General features: G+C 37.1%; 1 protein-coding gene across 1 annotated transcript in view; it reads left to right on the plus strand.

Annotated features, from left to right (window-relative positions):
* Positions 1–25,619, plus strand: part of LOC126162895 (protein IWS1 homolog) — a 104,109-nt gene that overhangs the window by 33,726 nt on the left and 44,764 nt on the right. Inside the window, exons 3-5 of the mRNA XM_049919702.1 lie at positions 9,634–9,908; positions 13,716–13,906; positions 16,524–16,671. Of these exons, the coding sequence (XP_049775659.1) occupies positions 9,634–9,908; positions 13,716–13,906; positions 16,524–16,671 (614 nt within the window). The remainder of the gene's footprint in view (positions 1–9,633; positions 9,909–13,715; positions 13,907–16,523; positions 16,672–25,619) is intronic.

Consider the following 25,619-nt stretch of genomic DNA (forward strand, 5'->3'; position numbering starts at 1 on the left):
ATTTAGAGAACCGGCATTTGAAGTTGACTGCCGAATGAATGTACTACTGCAAACATACATTGCGCGTAAGGACCATGAAGATAAGATACAAGAAATTAGGGCTCGTACGGAGCTTTATAGAAAATCATTTTTCCCATGCCCTGTTTGCGAGTGGAACAGGAAAGGAAAAGGAAATGACTCGTATTGGTACAGGGTACCCTCCGACATCCACCGCACAGTGGCTTGCAGTGTATTTATGTAGGTATATATGTAGGAACCGTAAATAATCAGTTTTGATTTATTCTTCTGCAGAATACATTTCCAACCCATTGTTCAAGTACCATTGTGTGATGGGGGATGTATTCAGTAAGTCTCTTGGATTGTCACCTACTGCTGAATCTTGGAATAAGACATTATATTTATTTAGTGGCATCATTGTCATTATTTGCGACAACTCTGTAGAAATTGGGTATTCATTAATTTGTATTTTGTCGGTTCATTCATATATCCTATATCACAGACCAAAGAGATTCCAAGAAAACTGAATGAATGAAGCAATGTAATTGTACTGAGGAACTACTATTGTAAAGGGCTGATGCTTGCAATTAAGGGAGCAACTGCAGGAAAAATTATATTGCCCCTTTGAGCAGGAGGCAGTTAATAATGGATGTTTATTTTACACTAATATTACATAAAAACTTCAAATGGGCGTAAGTGTATGGAAAAAGTACTGGTATGAAAAAAAAAAACAATACTACCAAGAATTTTTCATAAGGGTCTTCAATATTAGATTTTGTGCACTCAGTGTTTGCTCATTAAAGCAGGATTTCCTGTGATTGCTGCATATGAGAGAGTTGCTTTTACTGTTATTTTTAGCGTTAGATTTTATAAAATATATTGCAGCCCAAAGTTATTACAGAACTCATACATGCTGATCTTTTGTATAGACAGTGACAGATAAATTTAAGGTGTTTAAGAAACTTGATTGTTTTATTACACAGCTGTACTTATTCTCTATTTTAATAATAGGTTTTTGTCAGTTTTAACACCATCGTCAGGTCATCTGTATCCAAAGGAAATGCCATGTTACAAAAAGTGCATACAAATGTATTGTTATAAAGACCTAGTATAAGTCAAAAAGTTATAATTCCATAAGTAATGAGCTCTGTTTCATGCGCACAAAATTTCTTTTACAGAATATGAACCATTGCTTGGGGAAAAATTGTAGAAAATTGTGTAAGGCAAGTGAAACACAAATTTAGTTATTGCACAGCAAATTGGAAGTTGTTTTCAGAATGTTACATAAACCATTATGCGTATGTTGTATTAACTGCCAATATATAATTATAGTCTTTATTATTTTGCACCCAATTATGCTAGAAGGTGACCTGCCTGCTGATACAGTACTGCTCATAGAACATCTGTCACACTTTACAAATATTGCATATGCCTTTCAGGTTGATAAAGTGCACAAATTTTTATCTTACACTTATGTAGGAATTATGGTTAATTAAAAATAAATTCTTTAGTTTGTGAGTGATATGTAAATTTTCATTAGACAATTCGTAAAGATGAATGTACCAATTATGCTGATACGTACTTCACTTAAATATACATAATGTTCCCTTATTTGTGGCATCTGTTAACCCATAAGCCAGTAATCTGAATGGAGAAGATAGTATTGGGCTGATCATAGCTCTATAGTTCAATGCAGAATTAAGGCTTTCATGACCTATACAAGGTGCATCAAGTCAAGACTTGTAATAAGAAAATATTTGACAGTGTTAAACAGATATTTTGTAATTGGTTTGTAGTCAGCCTCTCTTTTCATTTGGGAAATAATGGCGCACCTAAAGTCCGGGAACACTTTCACTTATTTATTGCACAAAAACCAAACATTGTACAAATCTTATACATATGTCGTTTTGAAGAGAAACACTGAAAGATTCCCCCTGCCCCCCTCTCCCCCATGTATACCACCACAGCGTAGTTTAGTAATTTGCCAATTGTCAGCACTAGTTGCAAACATGGCGAGTCCAGGTGCAGAGCGAGCATTCTGTGTGTTGGAGTTCAACAAAAACAAGTGTGCTACAGCTGTTCAATGGATGTGTGACATTTTTCTGTGGGGACACATTCTACCACATGATGTAGCAGAGCTCAGGGAGATAATACGGGAAGCGACTGCCGCAGTCAACAATGCCATGCTGGGACATGTATGGCAAGAATTTGATTACCGTATTGACGTCTCTGGCGTCACTCATTGTTTGCCTATCGAATGTTTGGTTAAAAAAATAAATAAATAAATAATAAAAAAAAAACTTTCGTCCATTGATCGTGACCAGTCTAAATATCTCACGAAATAAGAGTCAAACGAAAAAACTACATAGAACGAAACTTCTCTAGCTTGAAGGGGGAAACCAGATGGTGCTATGGTTGACCCGCTAGATGGCGCTGCCATAGGTCAAACAGATATCAACTGCGTTTTTTAAAATAGGAACCCCCATTTTTTATTACATATTTGTGTAGTACGTAAAGAAATATGAATGTTTTAGGTGGACCACTTTTTTGCTTTGTGATAGATGGTGCTGTAATAGTCACAAACATATGGCTCACAATTTTAGCTAACAGTTGGTAACAGGTAGGCTTTTTAAATTAAAATACAGAATGTAGGTACGTTTGAACATTTTATTTCTGTTGTTCCAATGTGATATATGTACCTTTCTGAACTTATCATTTCTGAGAATGCATGCTGTTACTGCATGATTACCTGTAAATACCACATTAGTGCGATATATGCTCAAAATGATGTCCGTCAACCTCAATGCATTTGGCAATTCGTGCAATTACATTCCTCTCAACAGCGAGTAGTTCGCCTTCCGTAATGTTCGCATATGCATTGACAATGTGCTGACATATGTTTTCAGGCATTGTCGGTGGATCACGATAGCAAATATCCTTCAACTTTCCCCATAGAAAGAAATCCGGGGACGTCAGATCCTGTGAACGTGCTTCGACGACCAATCCACCTGTCATGAAATATGCTATTAGATACCGCTACAACCACACGCGAGCTATGTGCCAGACATCCATCATGTTGGAAGTACATCGCCATTCTGTCATGCAGTGAAACATCTTGTAGTAACATCGGTAGAACATTACGTAGGAAATCAACATACATTGCACCATTTAGATTGCCATCGATAAAATGGGGGCCAATTATCCTTCCTCCCATAATGCCGCACCATACATTAACCCGTCAAGGTCACTGATGTTCCACTTGTCGCAGCCATCGTGGATTTTCCCTTGCCCAATAGTGCATATTATGCCGGTTTACGTTACCGCTGTTGGTGAATGACGCTTCGTCGCTAAATAGAATGCGTGCAAAAAATCTGTCACCGTCCCGCAATTTCTCTTGTGCCCAGTGGCAGTACTGTACACAACATTCAAAGTCGTTGTCATGCAATTCCTGGTGCACAGAAATATGGTACGGGTGCAGTCGATGTTGATCTAGCATTCTCAACGCAGACGTTTTTCAGATTCCCGATGATTCCCGATTCTCGCGCAATTTGTCTGCTACTGATGTGCGGATTAGCCACGACAGCAGCTAAAACACCTACTTGGGCACCATCATTTGTTACAGGTTGTGGTTGACATTTCACATGTGGCTTAACACTTCCTGTTTCCTGAAATAACGTAACTGTCCGGCAAACGGTCTGGCCACTTGGATGATGTCGTCCAGGATACCGAGCAGCATACATAGCACACGTCCGTTAGGCATTTTGATCACAATAGCCATACATCAACACGATATCGACCTTTTCCGCAGTTGGTAAACAGTCCATTTTAACACAGGTTATGTAACACGAAGCAAATACCGTCCGCACTGGCGGAATGTTACATGATATCACGTACTTATACGTTTGTGACTATTACAGCGTCATCTATCACAAAGCGAAAAAAGTGGTCCAACTAAAACATTCATATTTCTTTACGTACTACACGAATATGTAATAAATATGGGGGTACGTACTTAAAACACACATTTTGTATCCGTTTGACATATGGCAGCGCCATCTAGCTGTCGAACCATAGCGCCATCTGTTTTCCCCCTTCAAGCTGGACGAGTTTCATTCTTTGTAGTTTTTTCGTTTGATGCTTATTTCATGAGATATTTGGCCCGGTCACTATCAATCGATCACCCTGTATACACCCTGTATGTAAAAGTGCTGGTGTAGGTATCATTGTCACCACCTGATCTGTTAAATTATGAAATGTAACTAAATGACAAAGTAATTGGTTGTCAGATTAGACTATAGGATACATTGTTAATTAAGTGTAACTCCTGCAGACATTCAATATTACAAAAGTGGAGGCCAACTGTGGGCTAAAAGTTTGTGCAACATATCGACATAGAAGGTGTATACGGTAAGCTGTGACTGACTGGTGGTTTTTGAGAAGTATTGTATTAGGTCAGCAGGCAGATGTAGGCATGTGTAGGTTCTTTCATGATTATTTGCAGAATATGAGAGACTATAATAGTAGATCCATAGGTCATACAGCAAATGTGTAGTTCTACTAGGTCGGATAAGTATAACATACAGCTAAGAACTCCTTATACAAGTGTAAAGACAAGCTTGTTTCAGCACGTTTGTGTACATGTGTTGATATTTTCCTGTGACACAAATAATCTGAAGATGGTCTTAAAGCTGGTGAAACCATTTATTAACAAGTATGGCTGTGCCATCATCATTGAAGTTTATTTAATGTTCTGTGGTATAATTTGTAATGAGAGCTTTTACAAGAAATGTGAGTTGAATCTTTTGACTTAGACAGCACCAAATGTGTTTAGTTGTCACGCGTTGATTTTAATTTTAAACCCACTTAGTGAGTTTCTTCTGGAGCTCTACATAATGGTTGAAAGTATTACAGCCGAGGGTAAATGCTTGCTGACAGAAAAGAATTTGTTGCAGGAAACATTGAACACAAGTTGAATTGAAGGAAGATGCAGTTTTAAAACCCTGGTCATTATTATGGTTGGTGCAGGGTCAAGTGCTCTATCATCTAAACTTCCCAAGCACAACTTACGCTCCATCCTCACAGCCCTACTTCTGCAAGTACCTCATCTCCTACCTTCCAAGCTTCACAGAAGCTGTCCTGTCAACCTCGCAGAACTAGCATTCCTGGAAGAAAGGATAGTGCGGAGACATGGCTTAGCCACAGCCTGGGGGATGTTTCCGGAAAGAGATTTTCTGTTTGCAGCCGAGTGTGCGCTGATATGAAGCTTCCTGGCAGATTAAAACTATGTGCAGGACCAAGATTCGAAATTGGGACCATCGCCTTTCGCGGGCTAGTGCTCTACCATCCGAGCTTCCCAAGCACGACTCGCACCCCGTCCTCACAGCCCTACTTCTGCCAGTACGTCATCTCCTACGTTCCAGTCCTCACAGAAGCCCTTCTGCGAACCTTGCAGAACTAGCATTCCTGGAAGAAAGGATATTGCGGAGACATGGCTTCGCCACAGCCTGGGGGATGTTTTCAGAAAAGGATGGGATTCGAGTTGTGCTTGGGAAGCTCAGATGGTAGAGCACTTGCTTGCGAAAGGCAAAGTTCCTGAGTTGGAGTCTCGGTCTGGCATACTCCTCTGCCGAGTGAAAATCTCATTCTGGATCTGTGTCTTTAATAGATTCCCTGTTGTATTTGGCTTTACCATAAATTTTTATTGCACACAAATTCATACTGCATTGTCATTTGTGTAGTATTGCAAGATAAGTCAAGTTGGGTGTTGTGTGTGTATTCCTTAGCTTTACTGCTGTGTGTATTATGTTCACATTTGCTGTAAAATTTGTTCTTTGTGCAGTCTCATTGATATTTTCTTTCTGTAGTTCCCAAGAAATAAAATCTGGAATCATACAATGCTAATGATAATTTTTGACACGTGTAAGACTTCATGTCCTGTATTAAGAGTTTAGAACCCTAGAAGTGCAGTGGTTTTTACTTTATTGCTGATTGTATTCCACTTAGACATATCTGGGTTTGTGCCCAAGGGGCCTTTCAGTGTTTTGGGACAAGAAGGCACATTTTTTTCTGTGGAGGAACTGTTGCTGAGTGATGTATCTACTCTTGTAATTGAAACTTTGACATTCTGATTTTTTGACTTACTGCTTTCTTGGTGTAACAGTCAATCAGCTGGAAGACTTACTGAAGGTGTAACCAATGCCCATGGTTTTAAGGTGTAACTGATGCCCAAGGAGAAGGAAACTCTGGGAACCAGAGCAATTAGCATATGCAGCTAGAGAATATCTTCTGCTTTAAACAGTAACAAAATCTTGAGTTCCTGAACTTATGAATCTGAAATGGTGGCAATGTGTAATATTTGGGCCAAGTAATTTAAAATTATTAGAATGTTACAATGCAAATGAATTATTGGTAAAATTGTTAAGAGATGAGCATTCAAATTGAAGTATGTAAAAAGGAAACAATTGGTTCCAAAGTGATATGGAGGAGAAGTTAGATGACAGTACAGTACACCATATGAATTTTGTCACTGGTGCAATTCAGAGAGAGGTGGTAGTAAAAGATGTTATTTGACTTTTCCGAGATTTTCTTTATGCATGCCAGGTCCACATAAATTGTTAAACAAACCCTAGGACACACTCCAATCTAGTTACCTTTCGAAGGAAATATTGTTCTTCCTTCATGAAATTTTTTTTGCCTCCAAAGACACATACTAAATATTTCATAACATTTTTCAGATCTAAATATTGATGTAATATATAATGTCCTTCATTTTTTTTATCTAAATTGTGAAATATTGATACATTGTTGACCTTGTGTTGACAGTTTTAATTATTTTGTTTTTGGGTGTTTTGGTTATGCTAACTGTGCACAACTTGTACACAGGGGAGAGCTAATAATATTGGCTCCACATAGTTTTATATCAGTTATACTTGTGTTTCATGTTGGTGGTAATTTTCAAAATTATAGTCTGATTATGTAATTTCCTTTGCAGATCTAATTGAAATGCTGCAAAACAACAATACAAAATTAACAGAAAAGAATGTTTTAAAGCTGGTGATATTTCGTCCTGAAAAAGGGAATTTGGTCAAATGAATCTAATGTGCTAGATCTGTGCAACTGAGGGTAGGTGCTCCTGTTGCTTCATAGAAAAGAAATGGGTCATTAGTTTTTGTTTAGAGCAGGATAATTTTAGTACCAAAGGAAAGCAATTTTATGGGGAAACAGTGGCGTTGGAGTAAGGTTGTTTATCATTACATGGCCTTGCACAGCTGAGGAGTATATTGTATATTTGCAGAGGAATGTACTTCATGAAATCTAGTAATTTAATGATACTTTTATTACAACGATTGCACAGATGTGAAACTTTAGTGGAAAGCCAAACGTGTACCCACCCTGACAAAAAAGAAGTCTCTCTCAAAATATACTATCGTTTTTTCTTCAGGTGATTTTATGTTTGTTAGAGTTGGTCATGTTTTTTTGTTGATGAGAGTATTGACATTTATTTAGTTTTATTCTCAATTTTGACCTTAGAAGAAGGAAACCAGAGAGCTTTTCATCTACAGGAAATTACTTCTCTCTCGGTAATGCTTGTAAGCTTCTGACGGGGAGGAAAAAGTGTAACACAATATTATCCTATAGTTATCAAAGCTGAAATTGTAAACAGATGAAATCAAAATTCTCACCACATGAAATTGTTGTTCTTGCCACATGTTCATGTGACAGTGTGAGCAAAACAAGAAAAAGATGACAGAATATTACATTTTCTTATTTAATAGTTTTTAGAAGACATAGAACGAGAAGGTTAAGGTAAATTTGCAAAGTTGATTTAGGGAATGATAATTTTGACTCAGTGTCAGTGTTGGTTCATACATCAGACACTAATTACGTTATGAAATATAACAAAGAAAACTGATTACCACTGACAAGGAGACCACCCTGCAGTCAGATTTTTGTAATTTTTTGTGTTTATGGTACATGAATTCAGAACTCAAATATCAATATTCCAAAGCAGTTTGATGCAACTCTCAAAAATTTTTGAAAAAATCAACTTTGAAGTTTTCTGAGGAACAGTACTTCGCTAAAATGAAGGCAATTTCCACAACGGGCAGCTTAGATCACTTGGTAGTGTTGAAGAGTGGTAACCAGGTAATCAGTGAGATGCTGGTTTGAATCTTGCTATGGTTCCCCCTGTCCCCCTTCACATACAGAATATGTGCATAATTTAATATAAAATTCATCAGATATATGCTAATTAACACATACCTAACAATTATTTGTATGAAAAATGTACGTCATCTTGTTTCTAATTACATATTGCACACACAATTCCAGTTTTCATTGCAAATATAAACTCTTATTAGTATTATGTAAAAACAGTGTTTAAAAAAGTTGTGAATTTGTTGATAATCATATTAAAAACATTGATCCCAGTTAACTTTGGAATTTTGCAAGTGATGTGTAATTAGAAACAAGGAGACATGCGTATTTCATTAAAATAATGGTTAGATGTGTTTTAATTAGCACATATTTCCTGTATTTAGATTTAAATGATGTAGGTATTCAAACAGAATGGCGAAAATAAAATGGTATAAGAATGACAAAAGAGAGATTCAAACCAGTGATCCACTGATTATGTAATTTTCATTGTCCATTGTTACCAAGTGAGCCATGTTGTTTGTCATGAAAATCGCTTTCTTTTAGTCGATTTGCTCGAGAATTTTTTGGAGTTTCATCAATGCTTCGTGATACTGATATTTGCATACCATAAATATAAAAATTGCAAAAGTTTAATTGCCTCTTTGTAAGCATTTGAAGAGTTGGGGGGGGGGGGGGGGCAGACAAATAATTTTGACTGTCTTACTGACCAAACCATTTTTAGTCCTTGTCACAATCTCAAGGAAGTTGATTTCATTCAAGGCTCAGTTCAGTTTTCATGGAGTAAAATGTCCTTACAAGGAATGTAGAAATGATTTAAAAATATGTGTTACTTGAATAATTAAAGGTATGTTTTAGATAGGTGTATGCATACAACAATGCAGTTAGATTAACAAATTCTTTAGTGAATTATCAGGTTACTGTGCAGCTTTCAGCTGATTATTGCAGTCTTAACACTTACCTTGATAACCTACTATCGATATTCTGTAATAATAACACTTCAGTTGTCATATTTTTTTTTTTTATCTAAATAACTGAATTTGCAAGATGGAAGTTAATGGAGAAATTATGAATTCACAAATGCCACCCCATTTGTTAATGAAGTTGTTCAGTGCTGTCACACATTGCTATAGTCTGCTTGTTCTTTCACTCTTCCCTCACATATCCGTATCTCTCAGACATTTAGCCGCATCTCCTTTCTCCTTCTCCAACCACTTAGGATTCTAGTACCATCTCTCCTGTTCCCTCATACCTCTCTTGTTGTCTTTGACTTCTCCTCCTCATTTTCTTAGCATCTCTTCTCACCTTTTCTGTTCACTTTCTCTTCTTTCACAACCTCCTTACCCCTCTGCCACTCTTCTGTTTTTTGCTTATTTTCTGCTTCTCCTTTTTGTTCCCTGTTGCCCACTCACTGAATCTGTATACCATTGTCATAGTTTTGGAATGTTAAAATATCTTTTACTACTTCATAACTTGCAATAGGAATTAAGAAGCGACGGAGAAAACTTGGCAGTAAGGCCAGTGACGGAAGTGAAAGTGATGAAAATGAAGGAATGAGTAGTGGCAGTGAACGTGAAAGGAAAGTGAAAAAAAAGAAAAAGTCTGCTGTGCTTTCGGATTCAGATGATGATGGTGATGATGCAAAGAAAGTTACAAAGGCATCAAAGGCTGGCTTATCTGACTCAGAAGATGAAGGTGTGAGCAAAAAGGACAAGAAGGGAGAAGATATCTCTGATTCTGAGGACGACTCAAAGAAGGTGAGTGTAATTTCTCATTTGCCACATTAATATTCATGCTGTTTCTTTTTTTGTTTAATTTTGTAACCTGTTTTGATTTGTAGAAGGACTGTCACATTAATTTCATTCACTCTTACGTGGACTTCAGAAATTTGCTGTTCATATGTCCTTTCTTGGACATTGTGTTAAATTTTTTGCATTTGTTACATTTTGTTGTATTGAAGTTTCAGATGCCTATGGATTCTGTTAGATTCTGCTAGTGTCAAGTAATTTCAACGAACTTCTACCTTTAAAATGAATACACACTTCCTCAGAAGCAAGCCAAAGACAGTCTTGTCTCTTGAAAACTGATGCAGGGAGAGAGCTACATTTTGCCGTGTCATAGTAGGTTGCTGGAGCATAACTTAACAGAATTCCAGTACTAAATTTTCAGTGATTAATGTAACTTCTAAAACACTCCCAATTTTAAGGGGCTATTATGCAATTCATAATTTCCTCCTCTTGCCGCATGTGTACATTTTACAGTTTAGGGAAATATTTTGTATAAATGCTAATAGCGTTCTTCCTTGTCCAAAGCAGTAGAGGTAAATATTAGATATTTTTGTTTTGGTGACTTTGCATGCATCTTTCACTGTCTTCAAATATTTTTGCTCTAAATGACATGGATTACACACAGAAATCTCTAATTGAAATACAAATGGGATAAATATTTTAGATATCTGTATACAGTATGCTGCACAAGTAGTGAAATCAGAATTTTACTGTCTTATTACGTACAAACATAAATAACTGATTTAATGTTTGGGAGATTGGTCAATATAAGTAATATAATTGACATATGTTCAGTACACTGGAAAATCTAGAATTATCTTAATGTAAGCCATCAGTCCAAGTTTGTTACACTTCTCTACAAAAAATAGATTTATCATAATTTAAACATTCTGAAGGTACCTACTTGCAGCAAATACATTTTCAAGCATAGAATTGCCAGTTATTTAAATCATGTTTGACACTTTGTTTAGAACTGCATGCACTATTTTTGTACTTTTTGGTGTTCTGTTTGTATTTGACTTTTGATTGTGCATAGTGTTTATTAATTGCAGTCTTGTCAGACACGCCAGATTCTATCGTATTACTGAAGTCCATTATATTACTTACACACCCTTTCTTGTGGTTATGTTTTGTCATTATATATGTTTGTTCAGAAGTGTGGAAGTTTTTCCACTTCTAATTCTCACATCATCGTCATCTTTCAAGGAACTTATTTGGTCTTCAAAAAGTTTGATGTCTCTGTTAAGCAACTTGACAATTCAGTTTTTAGAGTTCACTGTGTTTATCACTCATCAGGGCTATTTCATGCCAGGTGGTTCAATTTCAGAAATAGTTCCTGCATGACTATCGTGAATTTTGATGAACTTTTGTGTGAACATTTGCACAAGTTCCCAATGAATGTTGTTAAAATTTCACTATTGCCAATTTAATACTTGCAGAACTATGGTCATTTGTTTGACCCCATAGTGCAGCTATCAACTGTGTATCCGTGAGTTTTCAACAACTTTGAGACATAATATCTCGATAATATTTTCTTGAAATAAATAAAACTACGTTATCTTGCACAACAAGCAAAATCGGCTGAAAAAATGTGAAGTTAGCTTGTTATATCTCCAGAAGTAGTTGCAGGATACACCTGAAACTTTGCATGTAATAACTTACCAATTAAAGGTCCTAGAATATGAAATTTCATCCTCCTACTGCTTTCCAGTGGTGTACAAATTGGAGGGCAAAAATGACAATTTTTCTAAAAACACCAAAAATGGCTGTTTTTCCCGGTTTTACAAAAAGTGGTCCTCTGCAAACTCCTTTAAACCACTTTCATTAGAATGACCATGTTCTAAAACTCCTAAAATATTATATTTGGTTATGCAGCTCAACTAAATTCTTTTCGTAAAAAATGAAATGGAATTCGGAGAAAAAACAAGAATAAATTTCTCTTTTTTGTGGTTCTAATAATTTGAGGTAATCACATTTAAAAAGTATAATTTTTTGGGTTCTGTTTTATCAGAATTTTTTCCCAAACAATCCCATCATTGACATCATCTGGCCAGTCGTATACATTTCCTGCTGACATTTTACAGCAAGTTAATGAAGCAAGTGAAAATTTCAGGTAGCTTGAAGTAAACATAAGCTTAGGATCACTAAAGAGACCCCAACTAGCTTTGGCATCTGACAGATACCATAAGTCTTGGGATCCTGTGTAAAGAAACACCTTACCAGGGTTGGGGATGTATGGTAAAGAACTTCACCCATGGCTGCTGTTGCACAGCTATTGGTCGTGGCCTCTATGGCGATGGGGATGCTGGTTTTCTCACTTTAAAGGGAACCAGCAGTGGTTCGGTAACCATGCACCATACCAACACATTTATACAACTTTTCATTTGTACACCAATGTTCCTCATTAACCACAGACTATGCTGGCACAGAGTGATTAGCACACTGGGCTCGCATTCGGCAGGATGTAAGTTCAACCTACGCCCAGCCATCCTTATTTAGGTTTTCCTTGAGGTCCCTAAATCGCTTCAGGCAAATGCTGGAATGCTTTTCTTTGAAAGGGCACAAGCAATTTCATTCCCCGTCCTTCCCTAATCTGATGGACCAATGACCTTGCTGTTTGGCCCTCTCACCCCAAACCAACCATACGACCAACCAATCTATTCCAAAAAATGTCAAGAAGTTTGCTATGAGCATCATGAAAATTAATACACTTTGACAATGATGCAATCCTGCACTATTTATATGGTGAGTGCTCCAGATGTTATGCAACAGATTTGCTACCATGATCCCCACTACCTCTGTAATGCACAGCAAAATTATGAAGTGTATAAACAGTTTGATTCTGTAGTTAGAGCAGAGTAACAGACTGAAATAAGTCGCAAAGAGTTGTGATGAAGGACACCCCCTTTTTGAAGTTTTTCGATGTATTCAGTCTTTATCTCACTTCCTAGTCATAAAAGACGTTTTATTGACTTCACTAGAGAGTACTGAACAATTGCAGAATGTAATAAAAGATGCCAGATTTGAGTTCCTGTGGAATATGGGTCTGTTTTCAATGCACTTTCATCTTCTCGTCATTTTTGGGGCCGTATATGGTCCCATTACTAAAACAAATATAGTTTTTAGGTGGTTTAGAACACAGTCTTTAGAATGAAAATGGTTTAAAAGAGTTTGCAGAAGATGTGGACCAAAAATAACCATTTATGAAAAATCATCGACTTTGCCTTCAGTTTTTAAATTGTTGGAAAGAGCAGGAGAAGGAAATTTTATGTTGTAAGATCTTGTATTGGTACGTTGTTATGTGCAAAGTTTCAGGTTTATCCTGCAATTATGTATGGCAATAAAAAAAGCTAAATTTCACATTTTTTCAAGCATCTATTTTATTTATTTATTTTTTTGTCTACTTAGTTTAAAGTTTTCTTTGCTTTTTAGTGCCTTGTATACTCTCTTTGCAAAACCAGATATAGGTTTGTAGGTGGTTTAGAACATGGTCTTTCTAACAAAAATAGTTCAAAAGAGTTTGTAGAAGATTCGTTTTTGTAAAAGTGGACAATAATAGCCATTTTGGCATTTTTAGTAAAAATCATCAGCTTTGATCTCAATTTGTAAACCATTGGAAAGCAGCAGGAGAATCAAATTTTGTATTCTGAGGCATTGTATTGGTAAGTTATTGTGTGCAAAGCTTCAGGTGTAAAACTCATAGAATGTTTCAGATTCTTCTGAACTATGTTACAAGCTTTTGGGCTTATGACACACAAATATTTTTATTTATTAAAGACCAAGAAAAAGAAAATTACGTCAGATTCAGAAGATGATGAAGACAGGGAAGAAAAGGAAGACAAAACTAAAGAAAGTGGTGACGAGAATGAAGATGCAGAAAATGCTAAACCAGAGGAGAACCCAGTTGTGCCAGATGTTTCTGACAGTGACTCTGACCAGGGAGTTAACAAGGATGATGGAGACCCTGAGTAAGTATAATATGGTTGCAGAGTCTTACTAATTAAATCACAAGAACTGGGAGTGTATTATATCTCCCTTTGTTGTTATAAGAAGAGCTCATTAAAATATGTCAAAAAACTTTCATGTTTTAAGAAATTATATATGATTGTGTTACAGTTGATCACATGGGCTCAGATTGTGGAATGGGGCAGTACCCCTAGCATCATGTGGCTTAATTAAAATGCCGTTAGCGGACCCACAGGCTGTAGTTAGGTTCATAGGACTGTGACCCCATACCATGTTATCTCCACATCATCACCATGTACAACATGCTGTTGCCCTGCCCACACCAAAGCAAGCTTTTATCTGATACAATGTTCCTATACTCTTAGTCCACTTTTCCTCCCATTCCTATCTTCTAATCGTTCCTTTCACTCTTCCTTCCTCCTCACCTGTTCTATACTTTGATGAAAATAACCTTGTGATTAACTTTTCAATGAGCAGACTGTTAGGAGCCAGCTGCTTGACAATCTTTTTTTTATTATTATTGGATCCGTAGACCAAGCATTTAACAAATTATGACTTTTTCTAAAGTAACATTCTTGGTCTATCTCATAGTAAATTACAATTGGTGTTTACATCATTTATGCTATTTGTATTTGTTCATACAGTAAATACATTACTATTTGTCTTACACTTTAATTGTGTTGCAGACACAGTCATTAATACTATGGTAACAATTTTCTAACAAACAAGTGTTGATAGTGACAGGTTATTTGAAAATATTTTTATTGTTTATTTCTCGAAGGTAGTTTTTCTAGAATTTTTGGCCCTGCATGTGATGGCATTTTGTATTTAATGGATGTATGGGCTCATGAAAGAGGTTCCCTTTCCTTGTGTCATGGTTGTGTTGTCTCTTGTTATCTTGAGTATAGGGAGCATGTTTGAATTTTCTCCAACACAGGACTTATACATTATGTGTGAGGTTCGTAAGAGCTTCAAATGCTGGTCTACATGAATCTCTCCATGTAAATTTTAATGTCATCCGTATTGCTTCTTTTTGTAGTTTGAATATTCTGTTAATGTTTGTTTCGGAAGTTCCTTCCCATAAAACTATGGCATAACTTAGTGGTGAATGGATTAGTGTGTAGTGTATCATATTCATAATATTTGTGCCTTTATATAGGTAGCTGGGTTCGTACAGTACATATAGGTTGGAACTGATTCGATATGTTCAGCGCACATCACATTTTTATTGATTATTATTCCAAGGAATTTAGGGTATTTGGAGTTTTCTGCTATGCTTTTATCTATGCAAATGTTGCTGCCCTCACTGTGAAGTTGTTTAGTTTGAAATATAGGCATTCTGTTTTTGTAATGTTATGCAAATTTGGTTCATTAGATCTCTCAGTAGCGTTATTTACTTCTAAGTTTTGTGTCATATGTATGACTAACTATTTTGCCTTAATTAGTGATATGTGGGATGTGATTTATGTGTAAAATGAAAAGCAGTGGCCCAAGAATTGATCTGTGTGTTGCAGAGAAGCACAGAGTTATCACTTCAGATCTTATTTTCTCTTATGTTGCTTCTGTGATTTATGTATTTTGTCTCCTGTTTGTCAGGTATGACAGGATCCACACTCCTGCATTCCTTCTTAAAGCATACATGCCTAACATTTCTGTTAAAATTTTGTGGTCTTTTAGTTACTTTTTGAGCACCTGCAGTGTTGCACATTCTGTAGGTTCATGCAGAGCCCTGTCATGCCTAGCTGGCTGCACACCAGCAGCACTGCCACCTCACCATTGTAATCTGACAATCACAAAATTATTTTAATCGAAAGTACCTTGCAACCACAACAGTTCTCTAACCCTTTTGGTGTGCAGCTATGACACAGTAGTTTTGTGTTCATGTATATGTGTTTGTTTACATTGAAAAAGAATGCCAGTTCATTGACTCTACCACAGGAAGAAAAAAAAAAAAAAAACTTGTCTGCTGATTCCGTTGCTTGTATTCTATTCAGTCTTTTGAATATTGTATGCTATTTTGTTTCCAGGAAGAGTAGTTTTACACATTACATTATATACAATTATGACTGTTAAAAATTTTCTCAGATATTCATAATTCTTGTTTGTGTCTGAGGGGTCATTTCAATGGATAACTAAATGGGTGACAGCATAAGATAAAAAATGATTAAAATCAGTTTTGGGATCATTCAAATTCTCATATAAAATCAGTTTTCGGATCATTCAAATTCTCATACCTTTTGCAATGTATACTCACAGAGACACTAATTAATCTTTAATGATTTGACATATTAAATGTGCCATGTACTGTGAAAAATTCTACACTATATTGCTCCATGTTGTTCTGACACCAGTAATTGGCTCTGCATTACATTTAGCAACAAACTCAGAACATATATTTCCATCCTCTGAAATAGTTTGCAACTGACATATGTGCTCTGTTGCAGGATATTTAACCTAGTACTCACCAATTGCATCCAAAACATTACTATACCTAAAAAAGCAACTTAATATGTCCTTACAAACATTTTTCTTGCCTTGTGACATACTAGTAGAGTATATCCATAGAACACAAGACATAATGAAGTTTGGTCATAAGTCTGAATCTCTCTCTGTTTTCAGTGGCTTCAATGCATTGTCAGATTTTGACCTAATGCTTGCACGCAAAAAAGAAATGAGCAAAAGACGGAAGAGAAAAGATATTGACTTGATAAATGACAATGATGAATACATTGCCCAACTTATATCTGATATGAGATACGCCGCTGAGGTAAAACATTTGTCATGAGCATTTGATCTTAAGCATGCATGTTTATTAGAAAATGTTTTTATCCATTGTTTATTATGCTGCATTAGTTAAGTCATGATTACAACATTGAATTCCATAATTAGTAAAAGATTATTTTGCTTGTTTTTGCTGTAAATACACTGAGACTCTCTATAAATAAATTCAAACTGATCTTTTATTGATAATGGTTAGTGAAGGTGGGAAGGCAGACCCAAAGTTTAAAGGGACCTGTCAGCCAGAATTGGTGCTATTTCATGGCCTGTTAAAGATGATCTGGGGCTAAGGAAGCCAGATGTTTATAAGATTGCGTTCCACTGTGGTAAAACATACATCGGTCAAAGTATTTCTCCTTTTGAGGACACTGACACCACGCATGGTTACTGCACGAAAAATTCATGCTAGCAGAACATGTCTTATTCAAGGGATACACTTCGAAATAGGATGAGAGACAGGTGGTTGCTGCCACTTCCTGTTACTGGGATTGTGTTCTGGAAGAAACTATTGAAATTTGGTTGATTGATAATCTTCAGTGGGAACAAGGGCTACTGAAGTTATTTGTCTGGAGTTTAGTCTTGTGTGGAAGGAAACATGGATGGTGAACATTTCGATCAAGAAGAGAATAAAAGCATTTGACATATACTACAGAAAAATGGGTCAGAGATTTAAGTCTTTTGTTTTGCACTGCAGTAAAGTGTAGGAGAATTACTTTACTACAAATGATGTATTTTATTTAACAAACACACATCTTAATCTTCTTTAAAGTAATTTTGTATTATATATATCTGTACAGTTTTGTGAATCCTTACATTTAGAGACGAAATTACTCATTCTATGCAGTACCAACAGAATTTGTAGTTCATTCATGCACATTTTTGTTAGCTTTTCATATTTTTATGCCATTATTGTAAGCGTGTTTTCTACATTATTTTCATCAGTGATGTGCACCTTGAATTAACCCCCCCCCCGGCCCTCTCTCTCTCTTTCTTTCTGATTTCATGGTGTCACTGTATTCAACCAGGACTCTCCCACCTGAATTTCAACAGCTCTTATCATTTCCACACTCATACAGCCTGGTCACCATTGGACAGTGTATCTGTAGTGATGAGAACTCCCTTGCCCAGTACACTGTAGATCTCTACGAGGGCCTTTATGGACAGATGCTACCCTCCAACCTAGTCTACAAACAGATTTCCACTGCCATATTCTTGCATACCCCTAATCCTCCCATCACCCCTGAGTATCAGCCTCAAAGGAGTGCCCTCTCATCACTCATTATCACCATGGACTGCAACAACTGAACCATATCCTTTGCCAGGGCTTTGATTTGGTGTCACCGTCCATGGAACTGAGAAAAGTCTTACCCAAGATCCTTCCCATCCTTCCTAAAGTGGTGTTTGGTCACCCACCCAACCTGCACATCATACTAGTCCATCTCTGTTACACTCCCACTCCCTTTCTGTAGGGATTATATCCCTGCAGAAGACCCAGGTGCAAGACCTGCCCTTTCCACCCACCCAGCACTTCCTAATTAAGTCCTCTCATTGTCTTATTCTGCCCCGTCAGAGGCAGGGCAACCTGTGAAGCAGCCATGTCATATACCAACTCTGATGCAGTCACTGCACAGCTTTTCACATGAGTATAATAACCAATCAGCTGTCTATCAGAATGAATGGCCACCACCAAACTGTGGCCAAGAAGAAAATTGACCAACCGGTGGCCCAGCATGGAGCTGAGCACAACATGCTTGATTTCAGCCCGGGCCATCTATATCCTTCCCTCAGCTTTTCTGAACTACACAGATGGGAGTTACCCTTGTAACACGTTCTTCACTCCTGTAACTCTTCTGGCCTCAGTCTACATCAACCCACTGTCATCACACCCTCCCCCCAACAGTTTCCACTTCCAATCCCCCACTGCCAGTGTGTGTCTCCATGTCACCTTCATCATGTGCCGCTCCCCACCAGCTCCAGCACACATGCATCACATGCCTAGCCTGTGCACCTGTCGCCCCTCTCTCCTGCATTCCTAGCCAGCAAACCAGCTGCCTGCCTCCGAGGCACTAGCTACCCAGCCCCAACCCCTCTTCGTGCCTCCCATCTCTCTATCCCACCACCCTCCCCATACAATAACCACCCCAGTCCACATGCAATCCATGTTTGTGGGCGCACGCACAAGACGACGACTCAGTGCTTCTGCTTTTCGGTGAATGGTCTCTTTTACTTCTAAAATATTTGCATTCTGCCAGACCTTTCCTACTGTAACTAACTCAGTGAAAAGTTGTCTTCATGTATCCAAAAACCTGTATTTAAAATCAGTACTCATATTTTATGGATTCGGGTATATCTGTGATGAAAGAATTGTTGTGCCAGATGCTAATCACAGAGAGAACGATCTTAATGATTGTTGAGTTCGTACCTGTTCTGGGGTGCCATGAGCGACCTCATTTGAACTGTTCTGTCAGTAGATGGAGTTAAAATGGCTGCGTCTGCTTCTGTCAGGTGCAGGGTCACATACTATATTGGTGTACATCCTATTGATTCTGTTAGTAGATGGTTTTTTATAGGCATGGGCTCCACCCCAACGGGAAGGGGCAGGGCAAACTGGTTGGGCTACAAGAAGGAAACCTAAGGGAGAGAGGTACTGCCAGGAGTGGTAATATGTATATGGCTCTTACTGCACGAATTGAAGTAATGTCCATCATCAAAACTTCAACATCAAAAAATTTTAGCCCTCGTGGTCTTATCTTTATGGGAAGGTCTAGTGAACAGAATTATATTCAAAACCAATAGTCAGTGGCATCTCCTTTATTTTATGTTAGACGGGAAGCCACAAATTGATTATTTTGGGAAACTGTTCCAAGACATGAACTGGAGTGATGTATACATTGCTCAGTGCATGAATGAAAAATGCAACACATTATTATTTTATTAAGTCCTTACTGTATTTGAAAAAGCTTCTCCCAAAACAAACCCAAATTAGGCCAAAATCTACAAACAAGCCCTTGATTATTCAAGGAAAGACAAAAGAAAGTTGTATCTGTCAGTCAGAAACATCTTTTATGTTGATTCTATAACTCATTACAAGACATACTGCAAAATATTGAAACAAGTAACAGTGGTTACAGGTGTCAGAGCAGAACCTTTTTGAGGATAGGGAGGACTGAAAGAAAGACACAATTGTGAAATACCACTGGTTTTTTATATCAAGGAAGTACCTTTTTTAGGGTAAGGAAGACTGAAAGAAATAAAGTTTTAAGAGAAGTTGCGAGACTTAAAGTTACCGTAATTCTGGTGTGCTCTGTACAAACAGCTGTCTGTTGAAAATTTTCAGTAATCAGCAGAAATTTTATTTCCATCCAATAATGTCTCTGTCAGTGTGAAATACTGGCTATATTTATTGCATCAAAATATGCGAACATTAGGAAGTAAATTTATGAACTTTGAGTGTTAAAAGATTTAGGTTAACATCTCACTTTTGTTGAGCAGAAATGGGGAAAGGAAGAGTTGTCACAGTCAGAAAAATTGACTTAAATTTAAGAACATAGATGTTAATAAATACCGCCTAGAGCAGCATGTGGAAGCATGTGTAATGGAAGTAGAATTTTGTAGTAAATCTTTCATAATAGTAAATGTGTATTGAGCACTTGCAGGTAATTGTAATGTGTTTATAAATCAACATGAAACTCTATTGGCGTATTTAACAGCAAAAGCTAAGCCACTGTGGTTGCTGGTGATTTTAACATAGATTTCCTGGAAAAAACTATTCCAGTAAGAATTTTATTACAGCCAGTAACATTGTCATTCAACTTTTTCTTTCTGTAAACCTTGTAACTAGGGTAGTTGTCCAGTTCAGCAGATGCTACCATGGAATATGTGACCAGTTATTTGTAATAACTTTAGTAATATGTATATGGCTCTTAATGCACAAATTGAAGTAATGTCCCATTGTAAAAACTTCAACATCAAAAAGTTTTAGTCCTCGTGGTCTTATCTTTATCGAAAGGTCTAGTGAACAGAATTATATTCAAAACCAATAGTCAGTGGCATCTCCTTTATTTTATGTTAGTCGGGAAGCCACAAATTGATTATTTTGGGAAACTGTTCCAAGACATTGAAACACCCCCGATTAAGTTTCCTTATTGGATTTTGTGTAAATTATCGTAGCCGCCAAACAGTTAATTATTATGATTATATGACCGTGTGCTTAATGGATGAAAGGCTATAGATTTTCCTGCTGTGGTTTGGGGGTATTTCAACCGAGTGCAGCTATTCTGAGACTGAAAAGTGGAATGATTGAAAGTTTGTCTATTATTAAGGACCACAAAGGTTGTGATGTACAAACTTACAAACTGTATTGTATTTTCTATAATAACACACAAATTCTGAGGCAGTTGCTACCTTCGCCTTACATGTCTAATTACAGTTATCTTTTTATTGGCTGCTGATTTTCAGTACTTCGTCACATTTAATGCTGATGGTTAACATTCACAACAATCCTCACTGCAATACAGCTCTCTCGACACTCTCTAATACTACTCCTCACTCAACACTAGTCTCACTGCCTCCTGCAGCACTCAACAATCGACTCCTGTCTACTATTGACCTGGGTGTCGGAAACTAGCATCTATGTATGTGGGATCACGGATCCCTTACAACATGAACTGGAGTGATGTATACATTGCTCATTGCATGAATGAAAAATGCAACACATTATTATTTTATTAAGTCCTTACTGTATTTGTAAAAGTTTCTCCCAAAACAAACCCAAATTAAGCCAGAATCTACAAACAAGCCCTAGATTATTCAAGGAAAGACAAAAGAAAATTGTATCTGTCAGTTAGAAACATCTTTGATGTTGATTCTATAACTCACTACAAGACATACTACAAAATATTGAAACAATAGAAAGATAGTTATGTCAGATAACAAAATACAGCATAGGATTAGTGGAGGAGGATACTGGTAGAACCATAGATGAAGAGGAGCAGACAGCATTAAGAGGAAATGATACAATGATAACAGATATAGTCTTGCAAAATTATTAACAAGAATTTCATAACTCGTAATGAAAAGATGGGGTTGTTGCTTCAGTAGATGCCGCCATGGAATATGTGACCAGAAATTACAAATAACTTCAGTCATATGAATATGGCTCTCACTGCACCAATTGATTTAATGTTCATCATAAAAATTGTAACATCAAAAAATTCTAGTGGTTATGATAAAATATAAACAAAGTTACTTAAACAGTGTATTTATTATTTCACTAACATTATAAGTTATTTGTGTAAGCAGTCACTTACCAGTGGAACATTTCTTGGATGGTTGAAGTATACTGAGATTAAACCTCTGTTTAAGAAAGGAGGTAACATAAATACCATCAGATTTACATTCAGTTTCACTTATGCCAGCCGTCGGAAATTTTTTTAGAAAAGGTGATGTACAATCAGTTGCTTAAACATCTGACAATATGTTGTTTATTGTCGAAGTCACATACTGGATTTCTAAAGGGTTCTGACATTGAGAGGGCCAAGTGAAGATGTACTTAATTCATTAGACACTAAATTGAAGGCTACAGGTATATTTTGTGATCTGTCAAATACATTTGATTGTGTGAATCACAATATCCTTTTAGTGAATTAGAATATTACAGATTAACTGTAAGTGCTGCAAAATGGTTCAAATCGTATAACTCTTGACAGGAAGAAATGGGTCTCCATGAGAAAAATGTGTGTCTTAAGCAGTTATGCATCATCCAACAGGGAACTAATTACATGTGGTGTTGCACAAGGTTCCATCTTACAACCTTTACATTTGTATATGATACGAACATATTGGTAAATGGTAAATCAAGTATAGTCTTAGAAAATTGGGTAGTGACATTTTCATGGACATTAATAAATGTTTCCCAACCAATTCTTGTCACAAAATCTTGCAGTTTAGAACTTGTAAGATGCTTCCCCTCAATTATATGCCTAAAATATGATGCTGAGCAGGTGGAAGAACTGTACAGTGTTAAATTCTTGGTATTACAACCTGATAATATATTCAGTTGTGAGGAGCATACCTCAGAACTGCTGAAGCACCAGAACAAATCTGTTTTCAATTCAGATGTTGTCGAACACAGGTGATATAAAAATAAAAAATCAAACATACTTCAATTACTTTATTTCCATAGTGTCATATGGGATAATTTTTTGGGACAACTGATTGAGTTAAGCTAAAGTTTTCATAGTCCAAAAACGTGTATTATGAAATATTTGTGGTGTGAACTCAAGGAGATCATGCAGAGGCGTGTTTTAAGGAGCTGGGGATACTAACTACTGCTTCCCAATATATTTATTTCTTAATGTAATTTGCATTATAAATATATCTCTTTTTTTGAAGCCAACAACTCAGTTTGTGGAATCAGTACTAGAAAGAAGACTGATCTCAAAGATCCAAAGTCACTTACTTTGGTCTAGAAAGATTTTCATTATACAGGAACACACCTTTTCAATAACTTGCCAGCAGGCATGAAAAGTTTAGCTACTGATAAAGTTCAGTTTCAGAGACCTTAACAGATTTATTAGTGGCTAACTTTTGTAGCTGTCAGTATGGGCATTAAATGCCTCATACAATTACAAAACCCCATTTTTAATATGTTTAATATGTTTCTCTATCTTTGAATAAGTTTCCCTTGTTGCAGTTCAATATGACATGGATTCTAAAAGTTTTTAGACGCTTGTCAGCCATTACTGCAGTTCCAATTGTCTTTGTATACCCATGTTTCTAATTATCCATTGTTTGATGTAATCTCATACAATCTCTACAGGTTTTAAGTCACAGCGTAATAGAGGAAGGTGCAAGCATCCTACTTGTTCTTGGATCACTCAAAATTACTATAATTTTTTCCCCCTGTAATTAATCCCGTTTTGTGGGTAGCACATATATGACAGTTACACTAAATAGCTACTTTCATATTCAAGCAGGAATTAAAAATTTTATTAATCACAGATTAATTTCCTGAGTAGTGATGACAGTAATACTGTTGGTTTAACTGAAAATAATTTTCATAAAGAAATATTCATAATTTAAAAATCATCAAGAACACATGGAAAAGAAATATGCAGTGAGCTAATGGGAGTTTCAAACAGATTTATTATCTGTCTTGTTTGCATTAATCTTTTAAATGACTGGTTTTGCTTCAACATGAACCATCCTTAACTATGTCAACAACAGTAAAATAACTAATTAGCAAATACTCGGCGAAATACAAAATGTTACCATACCATTTCAAAATTAAATGCACCAGAATGTACCTGCATGTATCGGTTACAAAAGTAACTACCCCAACTATCAGCAAATTTACATGCTATATCACATAATAAAATCGTGATTTGGTAGAATGCACATTATTAACATAGCCATAATGCTACTGCTGACATGTGGTGTCTGGTAAATTTGTCACCTTTGAATAAAACATATACATCCTTACTGAATTAACAATAATTTTTAAAGATTTTATAAAAACTTCATAAAGTGCTCACACTTTAAAAGAGGATGTGGCATTGCTGTAGGCCTGTCTGCAACGAGACTTGCTTACTCATGTAGTCACTATTTTGGCATTGTGTGGCGAGCTCACTAGTTGCTTGCTGACTGCTGCTATGGGCAGAGGGCATTGCAAGAACATTCTTTGCTGATGTCAGGGGCAGCACATACACAGAATAACGGGAATGTTTAAAATGAGTAGGGGCAGCCATGGGTTAGGTGGTAGCACTGCGGGTTTGTGATAGTTAGCGAGTAAACAGTCCCCCATTTCAGTAATCATGGATCAGGGGAACGGACAACAACATGCATCATCCATAAAAATGTTTTATAAAAACAGTGGTAGTTTTGTAGCAGCACAGAGGGAGTTTCGACGTTTTTATAATTTACGTCGTCATGATGCCGTTCCGTTGAAATGCGCAATAAAATGTTGGATTACTAACTTTGAAGAGACTGGACCCGCCCACAAGAAGAAACCAACAGGACGACCAAGAAGTGCACGTTCTCCAGTGGACATTGATGTTTTACGCGAGTCTGTCTTACGGATCCCATGGTGTTCAATTTGTAAGCAAGCAGCAGTGGTTGGAATGTCCAGGGAGAGTGTTCACAGAATTTTTCATCTTGATTTAAAATTTCATCCGTGCACACTACAGATGGTGCAACAATCGAAGGACAACGATTACCGTTTACGACTAGGATTCTGTCAACAATTGATGACAAAAATAAACAATGTCGATGAATTTCTAAACAAGTTGTGGATGTCAGATAAGGCACAATTTCATTTCACAGGTTATGTGAATAAACAGAACTACTGTTACTGGGCAAACACAAATCCCAAATGGCCCCCCAGGGGGTCCACAACTCTTTTGTGGATACGTGCGTAGCGAGCACGGGACCCCGAGCTAATGTGGCCCTGATTCCTTTCCGGGCTGCATACCTTCCTTTTCTGCATCCTTCCCTATCCCCATCTTCGCCCCCCCCTCCCCTCACCTCTGGCTCTATCCTTCCCTCTCTCCCCCTCTGTGAGTATGGTTTGTGCCTATGTCCGGAGACGGACGCTCGTAAATGTAACGCATTCTTCGCCTTCTCTGCTTGCATGTCTTCATCCTTCCTTTTTCCTTACCTCTTCTCTTTACCATTTTCTCCGCTGCGGCGTTTGAGACCTCTCTTCTTTCCTATCCCTTTCTTTGTTTTTCCCTTTCTCTTTCTTCCTCCCTGTGCGTGTCTGAAGGCCGACCCACGCATTTTCGTGCGTAGCCGGTGACGGGGTAACGCGTAATTCCCCGCCCCGGGTAGACAGTTAGGACACGTACGTAACCCCTGGTAATGGCCAGGCCCAGGGAGGGGTGATTACCCGAGCTGATACCTTCCGAAAGTGCCGATTGGTCCCTCCGTCCATTTCTC

The sequence above is a fragment of the Schistocerca cancellata genome, chromosome 2, assembly GCF_023864275.1.
Source record: "Schistocerca cancellata isolate TAMUIC-IGC-003103 chromosome 2, iqSchCanc2.1, whole genome shotgun sequence".
Lineage (NCBI taxonomy): Eukaryota > Metazoa > Arthropoda > Insecta > Orthoptera > Acrididae > Schistocerca > Schistocerca cancellata.